The sequence below is a fragment of the Canis aureus genome, chromosome 35 (assembly GCF_053574225.1).
Source record: "Canis aureus isolate CA01 chromosome 35, VMU_Caureus_v.1.0, whole genome shotgun sequence".
Lineage (NCBI taxonomy): Eukaryota > Metazoa > Chordata > Mammalia > Carnivora > Canidae > Canis > Canis aureus.
In genome coordinates, this window is record NC_135645.1 from 4818296 (window position 1) to 4837124 (window position 18829).

At 38.9% G+C, this 18829-nt stretch overlaps 1 protein-coding gene and 1 long non-coding RNA gene across 2 annotated transcripts in view; one reads left to right on the forward strand and one right to left on the reverse strand.

The window, feature by feature from the left end:
- The window catches only part of HACD2 (3-hydroxyacyl-CoA dehydratase 2), a 111348-nt gene that overhangs the window by 68609 nt on the left and 23910 nt on the right, over nucleotides 1-18829 (forward strand). Inside the window, exon 4 of the mRNA XM_077884316.1 lies at nucleotides 5762-5850. Coding sequence (XP_077740442.1) covers nucleotides 5762-5850 — 89 coding nt within the window. The remainder of the gene's footprint in view (nucleotides 1-5761; nucleotides 5851-18829) is intronic.
- LOC144305181 (uncharacterized) lies at nucleotides 14751-18094 on the reverse strand. The gene is made up of 3 exons (XR_013372228.1): nucleotides 17810-18094; nucleotides 15369-15571; nucleotides 14751-15035 (listed from the first exon to the last, which is right to left on the reverse strand). It is a non-coding gene; the product is annotated as an uncharacterized LOC144305181 (long non-coding RNA).

Genomic DNA, 18829 nt, shown 5'->3' on the forward strand with positions numbered 1-18829 from the left:
ATACCATTCCTACAGCAAATAATGATTTTTTTTTAACAGCTCCTCATGAAATCCAGCTGATAATAAAACCAACTCAGTGATAGCAATTCTGTTCAGAGCAAAAATAATATGGTCCATCTATGTGGTCTTCTTTTGTTGATCTGGCTTAACTCCAAGGATAAACTTGGAGATCCTGGCCTTCAGATGGTCTTCCTTATATAAAGGGTCCTTCTTTCTGCTGGTCTTTTGACTGGTTCAGTAGGGCAGACATTTTGAGTTTAGGCTGTCAGGCTAATGCCAAAACTTCTATTTGCAGGGTGACTGGTTGAGGTAGGTTCATATGCCACAGACACCAAATGAGAGTTGATATGAATGACATCGTTTGGGGGGAAATTCAGGTGCCTGAATAGGCAGTTTCCTGAATAGGGAATTTAGGAGCACCTGCAGGCAAAGCCAGAAACATCTCTGTATCAAATTAGAAAGCATTGATCAGCTTTTTATTCCCTAACTTATTAACATTTAAATTTACTGGCTTTTTACTCCCTGACTTACTAAGATTTAAATTTACTATTGAGGGTAGGCTAAAGCATCCAGGCTTGTATGCTGCTGGTGGGAGTGTATATTGATACAAATGTTTTGGAAAGCAATTTGGCAATGTATTTCAAAATCTTTAAAGGCATTCATAGCATTTGACCTAGTAGTTCTACTTCTGGGAACTATCCCAAGGAAATTATCCTTTAAAAAACTTTTTTTTTCTAAACCTCAGAAATTTTTAAGTATTATTCGTAATACTTTATTACTTCATTTATAATATCAAGAAATTTGAGCAATTTAAATGTCTCACAGAAGGAGAATAGATAAACAAATACATTCCACTTAAAGGAATATTATGACTCAAGTTAAAATATTTTGAGGAATATGTTGTAAGAAAATTTCTCAAAATGTTAGGTGAGAAAAGCAAACTACAATGAGTATAAACAATAGAAATTGAACTATATTTAAAAATATAGGGATGCCTGGGTGGGTGGCTCGGTGGTTGAGCGTCTGCCTTTGGCTCAGGGCGTGAGCCCCAGGCCTTGGGATCGAGTCCCACATCAGGTTCCCCTCAAGGACCTGCTTCTCCCTCTGCCTGTGTCTCTACCTCTCTCTCTCTGTGTGTCTCATGAATAAATAAATAAATCTTTTTAAAAAGTATATTTAGAAGAAAAGAATGGTGAGAAATGTACTTAAGGAATAGATGTTTTTGGCTATTAAAACTTTTAAGAAAAAAATAAAACTTTAAGAGAAGCAATAATAATTTTTAATTAGCACTTTCCAAAGGAAGACATATAGTAAGGAAGGGATAGTTATACACCCAGCTCCACTAATTGCAATATTCACCCCTCACAGCAACCAGATCCCTTCACTGAAGTCACACTTCCTAATAAGCACTGTGATTTCCACAGGAGAAAAAAAGTGCCCCAAGATGAGGATCTCTAAAATGCCAAGCACTAAATAAATAAATAAATAAATAAATAAATAAATAAATAAATAAATAAAATAAAATAAAATGCCAACCACTCAGTTATTACAAAGGCTGTGCTTCTATTGTAAGTGAATAAAATGACATGTTGGTTTATTAACTAGACTTCTCTGGATTTGATTAGTCTCGGTCAGTCTCCCAGGAGCCTGACTTTTGCTCATGAATGGGATAGAATTAGTTTTTTTGGACTTGGAAATCTGAGGTCCAGATCCTGGACTTCTTGATTCCCACCAAAATATATCAGCAACGCCAGAGTGCTGGTCAGCCCATTAGCAGTCTAGCCCATTGTTTCAATGGCAAAAGAAGAAAGCAGAAATAAAAGGGAAAATAATATTTTTATGTGATGAGTTAGTCTTTGAGTTAAAAAAAAAAAACAAACTAGAAATCCTTTTTTCTTTCCTTAAGCAGCAATTGCTTAATACCTCACTTAGGAAAGCCTTTGATTATGCATCTTTAGTTTTTCTGGTAATGTGATCTATAGTATAAACTGGCTAAGTGTATTCACTTAATGTTTGGCTCACTAATTTAGCTTCTTTAGCAGTGTTACATATTATCACCAGGCTTTGTGCTTATTAATTCATATAACATTTTTATTTTTTTAAGATTTTATTTATTTATTTGACACAGAGCACAAGCAGGGGTGCAGCAGAGAGAGAGGGAGAAGCAGGTTACCAACTCTACAGGGAGCCCGATGCGGGGCTTGATCCCAAAACCCCGAGATCATGACCTGAGCCAAAGGCAGAAGCTTAACTGCCTGAGCCACCCAGGCACCCTATTTTTTTTTTTTTATAAAAGCTTTACTCACATATAATTCACATAAACAATTCACCCATTTAGAGTATATAATTCAGTATTCAGAGTTGTGCAGCCATCATCACAATCCATTTTAGAACATTTTCATCACCCCATAAAGAAACCTAATACCCATTAGCAGTCATTCCCACTTCCCTCCTCTTCTTCTAGCCCCAGGTAACCACTAATCTACTTTCTGTCTCTATAGTTTGTCTATTCTGGACTTTTCATATAAACTGAATCATGTAACATGTGATCTTTTGTCACTGGCTTCTTCAATCTCCATGTTTTCAAAGTTCATGAATATTATAGTATGTATCAGTACTTCATTTCTTTTTATTACTCATTACTTTTTACTTTTATTTACTTTTATTTCTAATGTTCCATTGTGTAGGTACCACATTCTATTTATCCATTTGTCTGTTGGACATTTTGATTGTTTCCAGTTTGGGGCTAATATGAATGCCACTATGAACTTTCACTACAAGTGTTTGTGTGGGCATATGTTTTTATTTTTCTTGGGTACATATATACCTAGGAGTAGAATTGCTGGATCATATGGTAATTCCATATTTAACATTTTGAGGTGCTCTCAGACAGTAGCTACACCATTTTATAATCCTAACAGCAATGTATGAGAGCTCCAATATCACCACATCCTTGCCAGCACTTGCTGTCTGTAATAATGTATCTGATGATGGGGCATCAGGGTAGCTCAGTCAGTTGAGTGTCTGCCTTAGGCTCAGGTCATGATCCCAGGGCCCTGGGTGGGATCAAGTCCCACATCAGGCTCCCTGCTCAGCAGAGAGTCTGCCTCTCGCTCTCTCTCTCTCTGCCCCGTGCCCCTGCTTATGCTCTCACTCTCAAGTAAATAAATAAAATCTTTAAAAAATAATAATGCGGGATCCCTGGGTGACGCAGCAGTTTGGCGCCTGCCTTTGGCCCAGGGCGTGATCCTGGAGACCCGGGATCGAATCCCACGTCGGGCTCCCGGTGCATGGAGCCTGCTTCTCCCTCTGCCTATGTCTCTGCCTCTCTCTCTCTCTCTCTGTGAGTATCATAAATAAATAAAAAAATAATTAAAAAATGCATCTAATGATTATAGTCATCTCAGTGAAGCATATCTCTATATGATTTTAATTTGCATTTCTCTGTTGACTAATAATTTGAGCATCTTTACATGTCTTTATTATCCATTTGTATATCTTCTTTGGAGAAATGTCTATTAAGATTCTTTGCCCATTTTTTAATTGGGTTGTCTTTTATTATTGAGTTGTAAGAATTCTTTATTTTAGGGGCACCTGAGTGGCTCAGTTGGTTAAGTATCCAACTCTTGATTTCAGCTCAGGTCATGATCTCAGGATTGTGAGATCAAGGCCTGTGTCAGGCTCCAAGCTGGTCATAGAGCCTACTTAAGATTCTCTCCCTTTGTCCCTCTCCAAAAAAAATTTTTTGTAATTCTTTTTTTTGGATAGAAGTCCTTTATTACATACAGTTCATGGATATTTTCTCCTATTCATATGTTGCCTTTTCACGTTTTTGATGGTATCCTTCAAAGCATGTGAGTTTAATTTTGATGAAGTCAAATTTATTTTTTTTCTTGTGCTTTTAGTGTCATAGCTAATAAACCGTTGTCTAATCCAAGATCACAAGATTCACATTTATGTTTTTTTCTAAGAGTATTATAGTCTTAACTCTTACATTTGGGTTTTTATCCATTTTTCTTTAATTTTTTTGTATATGATATAAGGAAGTGTTCTTTTTTTTTTAAGAGTTTATTTTTTCATGAGAGACAGAGAGAGAAGCAGAGATATAGGCAGAGGGAGAAGCAGGCTCCACACAGGGAGCACAATGTGGGACTCGATCCCAGGACCCTGGGATCATGACCTGAGTCTAAGGCAGATGCTCAACCCCTGAGCCACCCAGGCACCCCATAAGGAAGTGTTCTAACTCCATTCTTTTGTATGTGGCTGTCCTGTTGTCCCAGCACCATTTGTTGAAAAGACACTTTTTCATTTAATTGTCTTGGCATCCTTGTTGAAAATCAAGTAACTATAAGTGTGAGGATTTATTTCTAGACTCTCAGCTCTGTTCCATTGAGCTACATGTCCATATATTTATTCTTTCATTTGTTCTACAAAGATTTATTGAACATCTTGACATGTCCGTGTTACTTGCTTTTGGGAACTAAACCATCTCTCTTCAAAACCCAAATCTTCAAGAAACACATTCTAACAGGATCTCACATCCCTTTTTCTTAATGAGATAGGAAGTGATTTCCTTTTGTAGGCACACCCATAGAGACAATTTTATCTCTGATTTATACACAGTCTTTTGACAAGTTGTCTGTTTCATACATGTTCAGAAGTCTGAATGTGTTTTAAAAGGCTTGGAAGAATGAAAATTGGTCTGGGATAGTTCAGTGGCTGTATTGAAGATGAGGTTAGTTTTAAAGTGGAAGGATGATCTGCAGCCCTGGTGAGGGTTCCTGGCAGGTGTGGAATGGCCCACTTGCAACCTGAAACATCCAGGATGTTGGTAAGCGTAGTTGCTGCTAGCATTAAGGCGAGAGAGAAACCCAGAGAGGTAGGGATGGAGGAGCTGCTGGACTGTATACCCATAATTCTTCCAGATTCTACTTTGGGAGCAGTTCCTTGCCAGTACAAAGTTATAAGGAGAAACTGAGGCTTACAGATAATGGCTTATTGCTGAGTTTCAGGTGACCTAAAGGAGACAAGAGTCTTTTGTAATGGTGATGGCTAGTCTCTACATAAGGATTGTGATTGTGCGAATTGAAGGGATAAGCCAAAGAAATTTAAACTTAGCAGAACTTAATGATTATCTAAAATAAAGATGATTGCAGTGTTACAATTTCAGGAAATTGGGAGGATAACTGTACCAATGCTTACTGTAATAAACAAGGCGAGAATGGTTTATAAAACGAGTAAACTTTAATATTCAAGTGAATTAGGAAAGGTAATTTAACCATTAGGTAATACATCAATATACAATATAGATAGGACATAAGAAATGCATAAGAAATTTGCTAGATACAAATACAGTTGATTTCCCTACAATGGGTGCCTGTTCCTTTTTGAAACCCAATTGTAAAATGACCTGTCAGTGTCTTAATTTTAGAGGTTAAGCAATGATTTTGTTTTCTCTATACGATAAATGTAAAATGTATTGCACTTGGCCAGTGACTTTGAAAGGCTTAAGAAGGGTACTGAGATTCCATGGTGTGCTGTTGCCATTAACAATGTTATAGTTTTGGGAAAAAAAGCAATATTAGTGTTTTGGAGGAAAAAAGTTTTTAATATTGACTGTATTAAAAAACAGTTTATGTAAGTTTCAGTTGCTCAAGATAGTTTTATATCTAAACATTAAAATTGAATGTTTCAGAAAATTATTACATGTTGAAACTTGGTACAATATACATTTATTTACCCATCCTAAAATTTCTTTCAGGAATTGTTCCATCTTCTGTTGTCCTGACTTCTTTCCAGGTGATGTCAAGAGTTTTTCTGATATGGGCAGTAACACATAGCGTCAAAGAGGTAAGTGTTTTTACATAAAGTAAAGTAATATCAGCAGCGCTAGTCAACTTTTCTATCTTACGTGTGTGTTATGGCTAAAGATGGAACTCTAGGTCACATCAGTATAGTCCAAACAAAATGCAAAGTCACTGAAGGAATTGGGTTACTATTGGGAAACATACTCCAAATATGCAGTGTTATTAAAGAGAAGACTGGTTAAATGATAAAGTCCTGTCATCCTAGTTCCTATAGAGATTTGGGCAATGTGGACATGGTTCTGCAACTCAGTTATATTTTGGGGGTATCTTGTTTGTATCCAGCATACTAAACTGGACATCTGCATCCATATATAATGGGACTACTGGGGGAGTTGGGGATATTAATTCAGTCCAGGGCAGTCCTCTTTGTAGGACCAGGAGAAACAAACTTGTTTCCACCCTGCCCATGAAGATGAATGGAATTCCCAAATGTGCTGAGTCTAGTGGCTCTGGAAGGGGAGTGCTCTTCAGGGGACCTGGGGTGATAGGCCCAGGGATGCTGGGAGAAAGCCAGCATTACCATCAGTATGAATCCACAAATAAGCTTTCATTTTCTAGTATGGGAGAAGGGGATTATTTTCCTGTGTGTATTTTGCTTTTTATAAGTCATTTATTTCTTGTTAATGTAACCTTGAAGCAGAATACCTGTAGCCCCCAGGAGGATCATTTTTCAATTTTTCAGTCCCAATCACCAGCAGTATTGGAATTTTGGGGCTCGTGAAATGTGCTTATCCATTAGCAGCATTCTTTCTGGTGTATTCATTGTATTCTATTCTTCCAAAACCCCTGTCAAAACATTTTGTTTTTCGGGATTTATTTTGACAGTTTCATTTGTGTTTCAGCTGATGAGGTGCTTTTTTTTTTTTTTAGCTTTTTATTGGCATATGATATACATACAGAAAAAATGCACATGGCTAATGAGTTTTTAGCCAAAGCTGTTTAAGCTAAGTTATTATTTTTGTTACATCCATACGAAATTTGCTGATCCAAAGGCTTTTTTAAAAGCTCTCTCATTTCTCGAAGATGTTTAAGCTTTATGTACAAGAAAAATGTAAAAATAATCACATACTTTTTAAAATTTTTATTTTAATTCCAGTATAGTTAACATACAGTGTTTTATTAGTTTCAAGTGTACACTATAATGATTCAACAATTCTGCACATTACTCAGTGCTCATCATGCATGATAAGTGTATTCTTCATCCTCTTCACCTCTTAATCCTCTTTACTCATCCCCTCTCTGATATAACCATCTATTTGTTCTCTATAGTTAAGAGTCTATTTTTTGATTTGTCCCTTTCTCTCATTGTTTGCTTAATCACATACTTTTTAAAAAGTGATCTCTCTTTTTTTCTTTAAAAAAAGGGGGGGGTTTAAAAAACCAGGCACATAAATCCTTTTTTAAAAATTTTTTAATTTAAATTCAATTTAGTTAACATATAGTGTATTATTAGTTTCAGGGGTAGAATTTAGTGACTCATCAGTTGCATATAACATCCAGTGTTCATTACATCATTACTTACAATTCCATATAACCTCTTCATTTCAAAGTTCTTTCTACAGATCGTTTTTAACCAGTATTTCTTTCTCCCTTAAGTATTTACACGGTTTCTTTTTTGTTTTAACCAACAACGTATAAACTTCCTGATAGTCTCAAGTGACCTAAAGTTTCTTTCTGATAGGAACTCATCTATATTCTTAAATAGGTAATTATGTACTTTCAGTAACTTAATATGAGGCACATGAAGACAGGGTCTTGTCAACTATGAGCATGTGGTTGTTTTGCCTAAACAATCAGATATTAATTGTCCAGGTGCTGATGCTCCAGCTGATAGATCACTTATGGCCTTTGCTTTTTCCTTCTCTCTTCTGCCTCTGTGATCACTCTTCTCCTTTTCTCCTTATTAGCCTCTGGCAAAGGGAGTAACAGGTAAATCTTAAATGCTTATGATTCAGGTCAAGCGATTCTGTTCACCATATTACTAGCAACATTTGCCAGGATTTCCTAGGCAACCAGTAAGACTGCTTGGTTTAGAAGCTGTTAACTGTCTGTGTGGATTACAGGTACATGGACCTGGCTATTGTCCTCAGTAACCATACTGCCTGACAGATGCATGGATTTGACCATTTCATATGGTTCACATATAGTGTCATATTTGAGCTTTGCAGTAAGTTGTATACTTGTTACATTTAAATTTTCAAAATTCTTTCTCTGTAGCCACTTACCCAGTTTCCACTATAATTGACATATCATTTTCTTAAGAACGTGGTACAGTTAGTTTTGTTGTCTTTCTGCCACCTCTTGGGGCCTCTTCTTTTCACATACACCCTATTAATTTGTTGACTTACTCCTTTCTCACATAGTTAGGATTCAGTGTTTCTGCTGTTCAGGGATCATAGCTCTTTTCTCCTTGTTCACCTTTTTTTTTAAAACAAAACTCTCAGTATTTTGTTTAGATAGTTGACCCCCCTCTTGCCATGTCATCAATAAGCCTGTTGCTGTGGCATTTCAGAAGCTAGTCTGCTGTCTGTCACCTGTTCCTCAGCCCCTGCTCTTGCCCAAATGCTATTTTTCCTGCCTTAGAGTCTCATATTAGCTATAATTCACTATGTTCTGTATAACATTACTTATGGCTTCCCTGCTAAACTTCCATTCTTCTGTTTTCTGAAACATCATTAAAATATCCTGATTTCTCTTATATTCAACTCTATTTACTTTAATGGTGACAACCATGTAACTAACACATAAGGAAATTGATGTCAGAAAGAACTGCTTAATAAATATATCTCACTTTCTCATAGTAATGTTCAAATTCTTTTCATACTACTCTACTTTCATTCTCAGTTTCTTTTTATATCCTATTCCCCTCTAGGATATTCTAGTGGACAAGAATTCTTCACCTTCATTGAATTACATTTGGATTTATACTCTTGCTGCCCCCTCCTCTCTGGCCTTCACATGTTTTCCATGCTCATTTCCTTTGTTTTTCTGTAATTGTATATGGTGTGCTAGGGTATGGCTAATATACCTTTTAAGACTAGATGTTACTTTTTTTTATATATGAGGTGTATTTCCTTTTAAGAGGTCTTATGGGACATGCATCTCACTTGTCATTTTAATTCTCTACCCATGGAGTGCTGGTCACATAAATGGTGTCATGTACATCGTAGAACCAGAAGGTGACCAGATGGTTTTCTATTGTGGTATAAAAGGACCCACCCATTAGTTAGTGTGACATCTTGAGTGTCAGGATATCAAAGAAATAATTGTGGTCTCTATTGAAAAACTTTTTCATATCTAAGCATAGCAAATAGCCTACCCACTTTTTTCCTTTTAAAGAGAGCACCTATATGAGCATAGTAAAGCTTCTGAAAAATGACAAGCTCAGGGTGGAAGGTAGGTTGTAGGAATCAGCAATTCTAGATGACCTCTTTCCTTTAGAATTTTCCCACCTGTGTCCCAGGCTTGAACTGGCTCCTTCCCCATCCTCTACCCAGGCTCACCGCTGCTGCTGCTGCTGCCACATCAGACCACCATGGATGGGCTTTTTCTCCTCACACTCTGAGTCTGTCCTTTGTCTCCTCATTGAGCTGAAACAAGACTGCCATTTTTCAAAGTGAACTGCAGTGAAAAAATGGCACCCTCTATCCCTCACTATAACCCCCTTCAAAAACAGACAAGTTCATAGGGCATATATTCTTCTTTTGTCCGAAGTAGCTAAGCTGAGCCCCAGATTCCATGATACACAAATGAGCCACTGTGCCTTTTCCTGGCCCAACTCTCTTTGAAGAAGCCACCCAAATCCTCATTGGAGTTCTCAGCAGAAGATCACTGTGTTCTGGAGCAGAAGTCCCTCATCCCCAACGTGGGCAGTAGTTGAGAAGGAAGTTGCTGGACTCTCACTGTGACTTTACCCAAGTGCAGTGAATACCCTTTACAGTCCTACTAGTGATAGCTTGCATAAAATAAAGCTATACCCTTCTCTCCTTTCTTCCTCACCCTCTGCCACCAATGAAAAAAGGAGTGTTTTCCTGCATTCTTCCAGAATGTTCTGTGAGTTCTCCTGATTTTACTAGTCAGCTGTTTCCCACCTCCCTTGGTATGCTACTGGGCCTTGTACCAATCTGCCATTCTTGCCAACTTCTCACAAAAAGCTTGCAATTAGTGTTTAAGAAAGTAACCTCCAGTTTTATCATTTTATTGATTTTTATTGGATATGTTATAGCTTATAGAAGGCTTTATTAAGGTATATTGTGCTCATTCACTCTTGATAGCCACTCTTGTAGCCTCCAATTAGAGGTCAGAAGCTAAAGAAGCAAAGTGACTTCACAAATCCACCGTATGAGAGAGCTGGAAATGGACTTCTGATTCCAAAGTCTTCCCACTGTATCAGAGTTTCCTTCTCACCATTTAAATTGTGGTGTAAACACAACTTCATTTTTGTGTGCTGACCATGCTTTGTCTATCCCGTATGGAGTGGAAAACCCCCATCTCGGACCCAGGAACTCACGCCTCTAAAGCAGTTCCATCATGCCACGTGCATGCTGAGGTGGCCTTCTCAGTCAGGTCAATCACCTGTCTGTGTGTGAAATGCGCACATGAGCTCTGGGCGCTCGTCTGCAGCCCTTTCCCCACTTGCTCCTCGGTTGTTTAGTGCTCCAGTGGCTCTGTGATGAATCCCTCCAGTTACCTAAGCTTTCTCCTTGAAAGTTCCAAGACTGTTTTTCTATTGGGGTTTATGGACTATTTGGAACAGAAATACCCAGAAAACTTAGGAAAAAATGCACGTTCCAAGTCCCACCACACACTTGATATAGAATCTCTGGGAATAGAGCCAGAGAATATCATTGTTATTAAGTTCCTGAGGTAATTCTATGAATTCTAAGGTTGGACAGATACCCTAAGATACCATATGTTGTGCTGTAATTTTAATTGACCTTCTCTTTTCACTTCATATTTCTACCTCAGTTACTTGAAGCCTAACCAGTTCTCAGCATTCTTTTCAAGTCCAAGAGCCATGGTTTCAGTCTTGAAGAAGGAAAGCCCTAGGGCTCCCTTATACTGCTAAGTAAAGGCACTGTGGAGTTTCTGGACCTTTTTCCAAAATACAGTCTGCTGAGCTGAGACTCACGTGCGTGTCAGAGAAAGCCTGAGAGGCCACCTTGAAGGCAGTAGAAGATGGGAAGGCAGAGCATTAAAGAAGCAAAACTGCCTTTCATTTGTTCTTAAAAGAGAGAATATGGTATCCTGCTGCTTCACTTTGGAGTGGGTTCTGGGACGGGCTCGATCCTGGCCATGCGCTTCATGTTGCTTGGCCTCAGCCAGTAGGCAGATTGTTGAGGAGGCCATTCCCACCTGAGGAAATATCACGCAGACACTTCGCCTCCTGGGATTGATCAAGAAATGTCGCCTTTCTTGGACAGTTTTATTATTCTCTACATAATTAGAACTCAGAATAATAGAACTTGGAGGCTTAGTGTGTGTGAGGAGTTGATGAGTCTTGATTTTGACACTTATCCTGCAGCTGCAGACAAAAGGCTTCACCATTCTGGGCCTTGTTTTTCTCCTTGTAATGTGAGTATCTGTCCTGCTGATGTCATGGAGTTTTTGTGAAAGTGAAATGAGACGGGTTTGTGGAAACAGGACAGCGGTATTCAGAAACCAAGTCCTCTAGCCTGCAGCTCTTGCTGAGCAACTTCTGAAAGCCTTTGTAAAGTGGTTTCACCACAGAAGGAATGCTCCTTCGTTCATAGATGAACAGTTTTCTTTTTCTTCCTCTTCTCCTCTTCTTTTTCACTCTTACAGAAACTAAAATACGAAGTAAAGTGACACCCTAACTCCCACACTCCTCATCCTATTTTGGTCACATTACAGGTTTTTCTTCTCTGCTGGGTTCATAGCGTGCGCGTGCTCTTTGTTACCTCTCGAGGCTGCTGCTTCCGTTAGTGTGTCCTATAGCGGCACATGCTTGTTGTCGTCCCTAATGGCTATCTGTGAGCATGGTGTTTCCATGAGGCAGGAAGGGCGCCTTCTTAACCTCATGAATAAGATGAGGAGCTCAGTGCTGTGTCTGGGGCAGTGTCCCTCCTCAGGCTCTCTACTTGGACCAGAAGCCATGCCGCTCTGTCTTCCAGCACGGCACCCTTACCAGAGTGACATTTCATCTTAGCAAGGACCATTGGGATGTGTTTAGTATCTTGTACCTCCTTGAATGCTGAATGTCTCAGAGTCCCCATCCAATTCCATCTATTCCCTTACTTTCTATTTTAAATATTTCTGTAGGTGGATTTGCATCACCTTCACTTTTAAAATTAGCACCTCTCCTCAAGGTAGAAAGCCTCATTACTTGATTGTTAATCAGACACTGTGAAACTTGAGACAGGTCCTAGACAGAGACAGCCATCCTGTGTGGCCACTTCCACAGCTGTCAGTAACGGGCATTCGAAGATGGTGGTACTTCCTCCTGGCTAGGTGGTTCATTCTGCTGCTGCCTATATTTAGCACAGATGATTTTGGCAAAATCAGACTGCCAGTTTTTCTCTCAGTGTTTTTCTGTCTGTCTCTTTCCAACATTTTCTTGAGCTATGTATAAAGATTTTTATTTCAAGATACTGGAAAATATTTAGATTTTGTAAGTTCAGTTCTGCCGTCCATGTTGCTTCTTTCTCCCGTTGTCGTAGTGCTGTTGTAACCCTTGCAAAATTCCACTGGAACTCATTTGTTCAGAACATACTATACTCTGACGGTACCATCCTTTGATAGTTAAGTCAGTTGTGTTAAGACAAGAAACAGTCAAACCTCTTAAATCAGCCAAGCCAGTGTTACCAACACTTCCTGCGGAACACAGCTCCCTTTGTCAGCTTATCATTGAATAGGTTCCAAGTGCAACAAAATCAGGAAATTGGTTTCATTTGTCTTTCATGTTAATCTTTTTCTCCTCCAGGCTCTCTTCCCCGTGGTGACCCTGCCCCACAGACACCCCTACACTTGAAGCTTCTCAGGACCTTTTCTTCTGCTCTCTCACCCCAAGGGCTAACACTGACATCCACCATTCCTAGTTGTCACTTCTGGCATGAGAGGGAACAGTTACATTAGGCAAATGCCCCAGACGGCTGCATGGTTATTTTCATTTGAGAGGAGGATCTCACTCAGGGGAGGAGGAGCAGCGGCCAGACCTGCCCTAGCCTACCTCGTTGCAGACCATCCTGGAGGCACCCAGTCCTTTCAGACTTGAGCACTGGTGACTTCCTTTTCCTCTGCCCCAGAGCTTCCAGATCTTAGGTTTTCTAGTGCATTGTATAGTTCAGTTAGTCTTTTTATATATTATGCTAAAGTCCCCTTTCCCCTTATAATTGGTGTTCTGGATGCATCAGTGTGGTGGCCTACATTTGCTCCTATTTTTGGTAATGAAATTTCTGACAAATTTATTGTTGGAATGCATCATCTTCAAGCATTAGACAGTTCTGTACTATTGGGTAGTATCTTAATCTATGTATTGCTGCTGCTTGCAAATAGTAGGAAGCCTGGTTAGAGCCAAATCTGGTTCCTTGCAGTCCTGAGATTAACAAAGATGCTTGACTCCTGACATTAGAAAACCGTCATGGAGAAGGAATGAGAATGAAGGAAGGAAAAAATGGATACCTTGGTTGTGAAATAATTTCCCAAATAAGACCACGAGATTTATTTATGGGCTGGAGCTTACATGGTTTCAGCTTTGTTACATGGCATCAGTTTGAATTAAAGAAGCACATGGGGAAGCAAAACTACGTCACAGAACTGTGCTGCTGAGCTGTATTGTCAGTGGACAGTTACCAGGAAGTAAATTCTGGCATTCAAAACAGTTCTTATCCATGGTTTGAAAATGAAATGCAGTAAGGTGCTTATGTAGATTTTTTATTCCAAGCCTAAAAGGGGAACTTTTTTGGTTACCAAAATTTGTCTTTTAGGTATTTTCTCTTCCCCAGCACTGTTTGGTAGAACTATCTGCAGTGGTAGAAATGTTGTTGAATACCACCTGTGTTGTTGAATACCATAGCTACTAGCTATATGTAAACACACTGAACCCTTGAAATAGGTTAGTGTGACTGAGAAACTGAATTTTAATTTAATGTAATGTAATTTACAATAGCTACATGTGATGGGAGGTTGCCACATTGGTGCAGCTGAGAATTTTGCCATTCTCTTGATTTCAATCAATTGGATTTTCATATACTTGATCTCGTATGTACATGACTGTGTGTGTATGTTTTTTTTTTATTTTAATTTAATTTTATATGTGGGGCTTAAACTCATGATCCTGAGATCAAGAGTCTCCTGCTCTACTGACCAAGCCAGCCAGGCACCCCTGACTGTGTGATTTTTTAAAAAAACAAATAGTGGAAAGAAGTTTATATGGTATACTTGGTATGCTGTGTTCTTTAGATCAAGGGTTTTTTGGGTTGTTGTTTTTTAACACTTGAGATTAAATCGTTATAAAAATCCTACCTGCAGATTGAGGAAATAGTGTGGATGATATTCTCTGTTGCAGAGAGAGCAGGTGATTAGCTGGTGAGTCAGAAGGCCATGCGGGCCCCACCTTTCAGAGCCTGCAACTTAGCCTCTGCAGTGGACTCACCATGATAGCATGTCCCAGGTTTGCCCTTTTTGAAAACCATTTCATAACCCTTTTCTATCCTATTTGAGGTAAAGGGTGTCATAGAAGTACATTCAACATTATTATCCCAATGAGCTCAAAGATTCTCATTTCACACTATAAAAGTGAGATGATTGACATGCATCGTGAGCATTGCTAAAATATGTCAGCAAAGTCAAGGAAAGTTAAAAATTATTACCTATAAATTGCTTTTAAAAAGGTGTGTTCCACAGTACAATGAGTGGCATTTCTAAAGCATTGATTAATATTCATTTGAAAACTTTTAATACGTGGGAGGAGGAACTATATCTTAAATTACCTTCTCCTTTGCCAAATCAGCCTTTTATATACTGTAGCTTTTCCAGCATAACTTTATTTTTAAGCATGAATATGGAGTATGAGATAATTTAATTAAAGATATATTTATTGACAAGAATACCAGGACATTCAGCCTTCTGACAACTGGCCTGCACAGTGAATGCAGCAGATAACTGGTCTCATTGGGAGTCCAACAATGACAGGGCAACTCCCTGCTCCTATGAAATATATACACAATGCATTTTAGTTTCTTCAGGGAAGAGGGTTCAATAATGTTTCACACTTAGTCCTATCAAGAAGTCAGGCACCTCTCATTACAAGCTGTGATGCATCACAACTAAGATCAAGCATATTACTAAGTCGTCTGCATTTTCCAGAAAGAGGACCCTTTTCAAGTCTGAAGTGAAATCCTGGTGCACTTCGGGAATTTGTAAGATGTGACTTGATGTACATGTGCAGATACGTGTGGGTGCATGCTGAGAGTATGCTTTGCATTTTAGAAGTGGGGTGGGGGAGAACTAATTATCAGGCTTGATGCATTACAGACTTACCTTTTGTTTTCTTCAGATTGCCACCATAAACATTTGTTTTTAACAAGAGGAGACTTGGCATCTTCTCCCCTTTTCCTTATTTTGTTCTGTCGAAAAATGACCAGAATAACCAAAAACTTGAAAATTGTACGTCTCGTTTGCGTTCTGCATTTGGTGCTGGACTGTTAGATCAGGTTTAAAGAATCTTTTATTGAGGTCATTGCCTAAAAGAAAATTATGTTGTAAAAGCTAATCAAGCTAACCAGTTTTTTAAGTAATATTGTATAGTTTTTAAAACTTCAAGCCTTTCAAAATGTTACATTTGTGTAGCACTTTAGGACCTGTGCAGAAGCTGTGAGCTGGTAGCAGATGTCTATCCCACAGGTGGGTTTGAAGGGAAAGTCCAGGAAAAACCCAGCAGCTGGAGGATGTACCTCTCACAAGAGCAGAAGTGCTCATCTCAGCTAGTGATTGCCAAGTGTTATGCAGTACGAATTTTTTCAAAGAAAAGGTAGAAATCTAGATTTTTTTTTTTTTATGTGTAATCTCCCAGCTATAAAAATTGGCTCAAATATCTTTAAAGCACCATACAGGCCCAAACAGAACATCTGTGGTCCAGGACTGTGGACCACCACTGCAATATTTCTACTCCAGGAGATGGTATTTATAGCCTTTATTTTTATTTTCTGTCTTATTAAAGATTTTGCCATTATTAAACTGTTATAGAACCAAAAGAACTATGCCATTTCACGATACGTATGGCCAATTTTGTGTTCGTTTGACATTTAGGTTTCTGACAATAATCAGTCCTCTTCCCTCTGAAGTGTTGAGTAGGCACATTGCATTTGAAGGTTTGGGGGCAGACAGTGAGGGGCAAGTATGCTCCAGGTCTCCCTGTGGGATTGCAGTAAGTAACCTACTGCTGTGGTTCTAGACTAGATTAGACCTATAGAATCCAGGTTGGGACTGCCTGTGATCCCATTTCTGATGAGACCTCCACGCTTGGGTTGGGATGAAGAAAATAGTTGCATGAAATAATAGGCTCTTTGGAGGTGAAAGAATCAAACAACTCTGGAAGAATCCTGGAAAACCTTAGCAGCAGGAGGTCCATAGACATCCCAGAGTTGGTAGAGGCATTTGAACCTTCAAGTTGAGGGAGGGGTGGCATCTCTTTAGCAACACTGGAGCAAACAACGGAATGCAAAACAACATCAAAACATTGTCTTGGTAATTAAGCCACAGAGGTGGCCATCACTGAGTCACAGCATAGCTAGCAAAGGTAGTAGGAACTTAATAATTATTTGTTGAATTGAATTTTTCTTTTCATGGAATAATAACAACTGTTATTTATTAAATTGCTAGCACTTTACTAAGTACCTGTATGTTTTTCTGATCCTACAACAACCTTGCAAAGGCATATATTCTCCTTTTCCTTATGAGGGAACAGAGGCTCAGTGAAGGTAAGTAAGTTGTCTCAGGACGTGCAGCCCAGAAGTCTGAAGGTCCCTGATTCTAGCTAGAGCGGTACTGATTAGAGAAGAGGCTGGTTAAGGAAGTTACCACCATCCTGTCATGTTTTCTAGGAAATAGGCTGACTACATGGCAGCATTAAAGTTGGGCTAATTGGGGACATTTTAGCATTCGAATCTGCATGTCTGACTTTGTCATGAGTACAGCATTGATTGAGTGTTGCTTCGTGTTGACTGCATGTTTATACATTTTTTTCGTTGCATGTTCAGAAAAGTTGATTTCATAACCAAGAGTTGTTTTAGTAGGCCCAAAAACATTTGACTAGGCCATCATCTACATCAAAAAATAGTCCTAATAGTCCTTAGTTATTGTGTTGTCATGGAAAGAATTTTTTTAACCAGTTTCCTTTGTCATTTTAGGTTGAAAAAAATCTATGTGGATGCACATTTTTCTCTCCTTTAAATGAGAAAAAATATTAATATTTCTTTATAATGTAACACATTTTCCCTGGAAAAGGGTATAGTATTTTCTGGTTTATTTACTATATATATACCCTATCAAGGATTTTTAATAAATGCTTAATCATAAAGGACACTTTACACATGAATTGTCATTTGAATAAGACTAATACTGATTCAAACTTTTTTTAAAATCACCACATGTCAATATTTATTACATTTTAGTTCTTTTGTTATCAAGGATGAAATTCCCTTTTAAGTAGATAACTAAATGAGTTATATTTTTGTTTAAAAACTTTACTAAAGTTATGGAAAGGACCAGGATTGTCGTCACAATTGTCCTATTCTCCAGCCCAAGCCCTCAGCTGACGTCACCAAGCAGGCACCAGCCCTGACCCCCGGCCTCATTCTCACTGGGGAGCTGCCCTCCTCACCCAAGGCTGTTCCAACCAAGTCAGAGAATATGCGGGCTTGGACTGCAGACGGGTCACCATTTGTTCATTCTCATTCACTCAACAAATATTTATTCAGTACCTTCTACGCTCCAGCCATTGCACGAAGCACTAGGATACATGAGAGAAGGAAACCTATAGGTGCCGTCCTCACAGTGCTTCCCCCATAGCCCAGGAGCAGAACTGAGCAGACAGCAGTGCCATAGGGTGGGATAACGGCTAAGGCAGAGGAAGGACAGGGCGCTCCCGGCACCTGTGGTCACTTGTTCCAGTCTTCCCCGCCGGGTTGTGTCTGTTCACGGAATAGTCTTGGGGACCCAGGGAATACATACATAGTGCTTAGAATGGGGTGTGGTATTTAGGAAATATACAATAACTGTTAGCTGTGTATTCTCTATGATGTCATCTAATCATGTCACAAAATTTTAGTGACAAAGTTCTATGCAGCTGTTTTGAATTCTTTTCTGTGTCCTCAGGTCCAAAACAGATATAATTGACTTTTCACATAGAAATGAATGTTTTTTTATACTTATTAAAATAGTCTCACAGTTAGCTGGCGAAAATTTATACATAATTGCTTTGATCATACTTAAGGAATAATTAGCCCTGCAAATGGGAGTTATCATTATCTTAATCATTATTATTATCCTAATCTAAAGCATTTATTAAAAATTAGATTTTGGGGACGCCTGGATGGCTCAGCGATTGAGCGCCTGTCTTTGGCCCAGGGCATGATCCTGGGGTCCCAGGATCAAATCCCACGTCGGGCTCCCTGCATGGAGCCTGCTTCTCCCTCTGCCTGTGTCTCTGCCTCTCTCTGTGGTCTCTCGTGAATAAATAAATAAAATCTTTAAATAAAAAAAAAATTAGATTTTGGCAGCTCTTGGGTGACTCTATCGGGTAAACGTCCAACTCTTAATTTCAGCTCAGGTCATGATCTCAGGGTTGTGAGATCCAGCCTCACATCGGGCTCTGTGCTCAGTGCAGGGTCTGCTTGAGAGTCTCTCTTGCCCTCACCCTCTGTCCCACCCCCATCCCACTCTCATGCTCTCTAGCTCTTTCTCAAATAAATCTTAAAAAAAAAAATTTTTTTTTGCCTTTT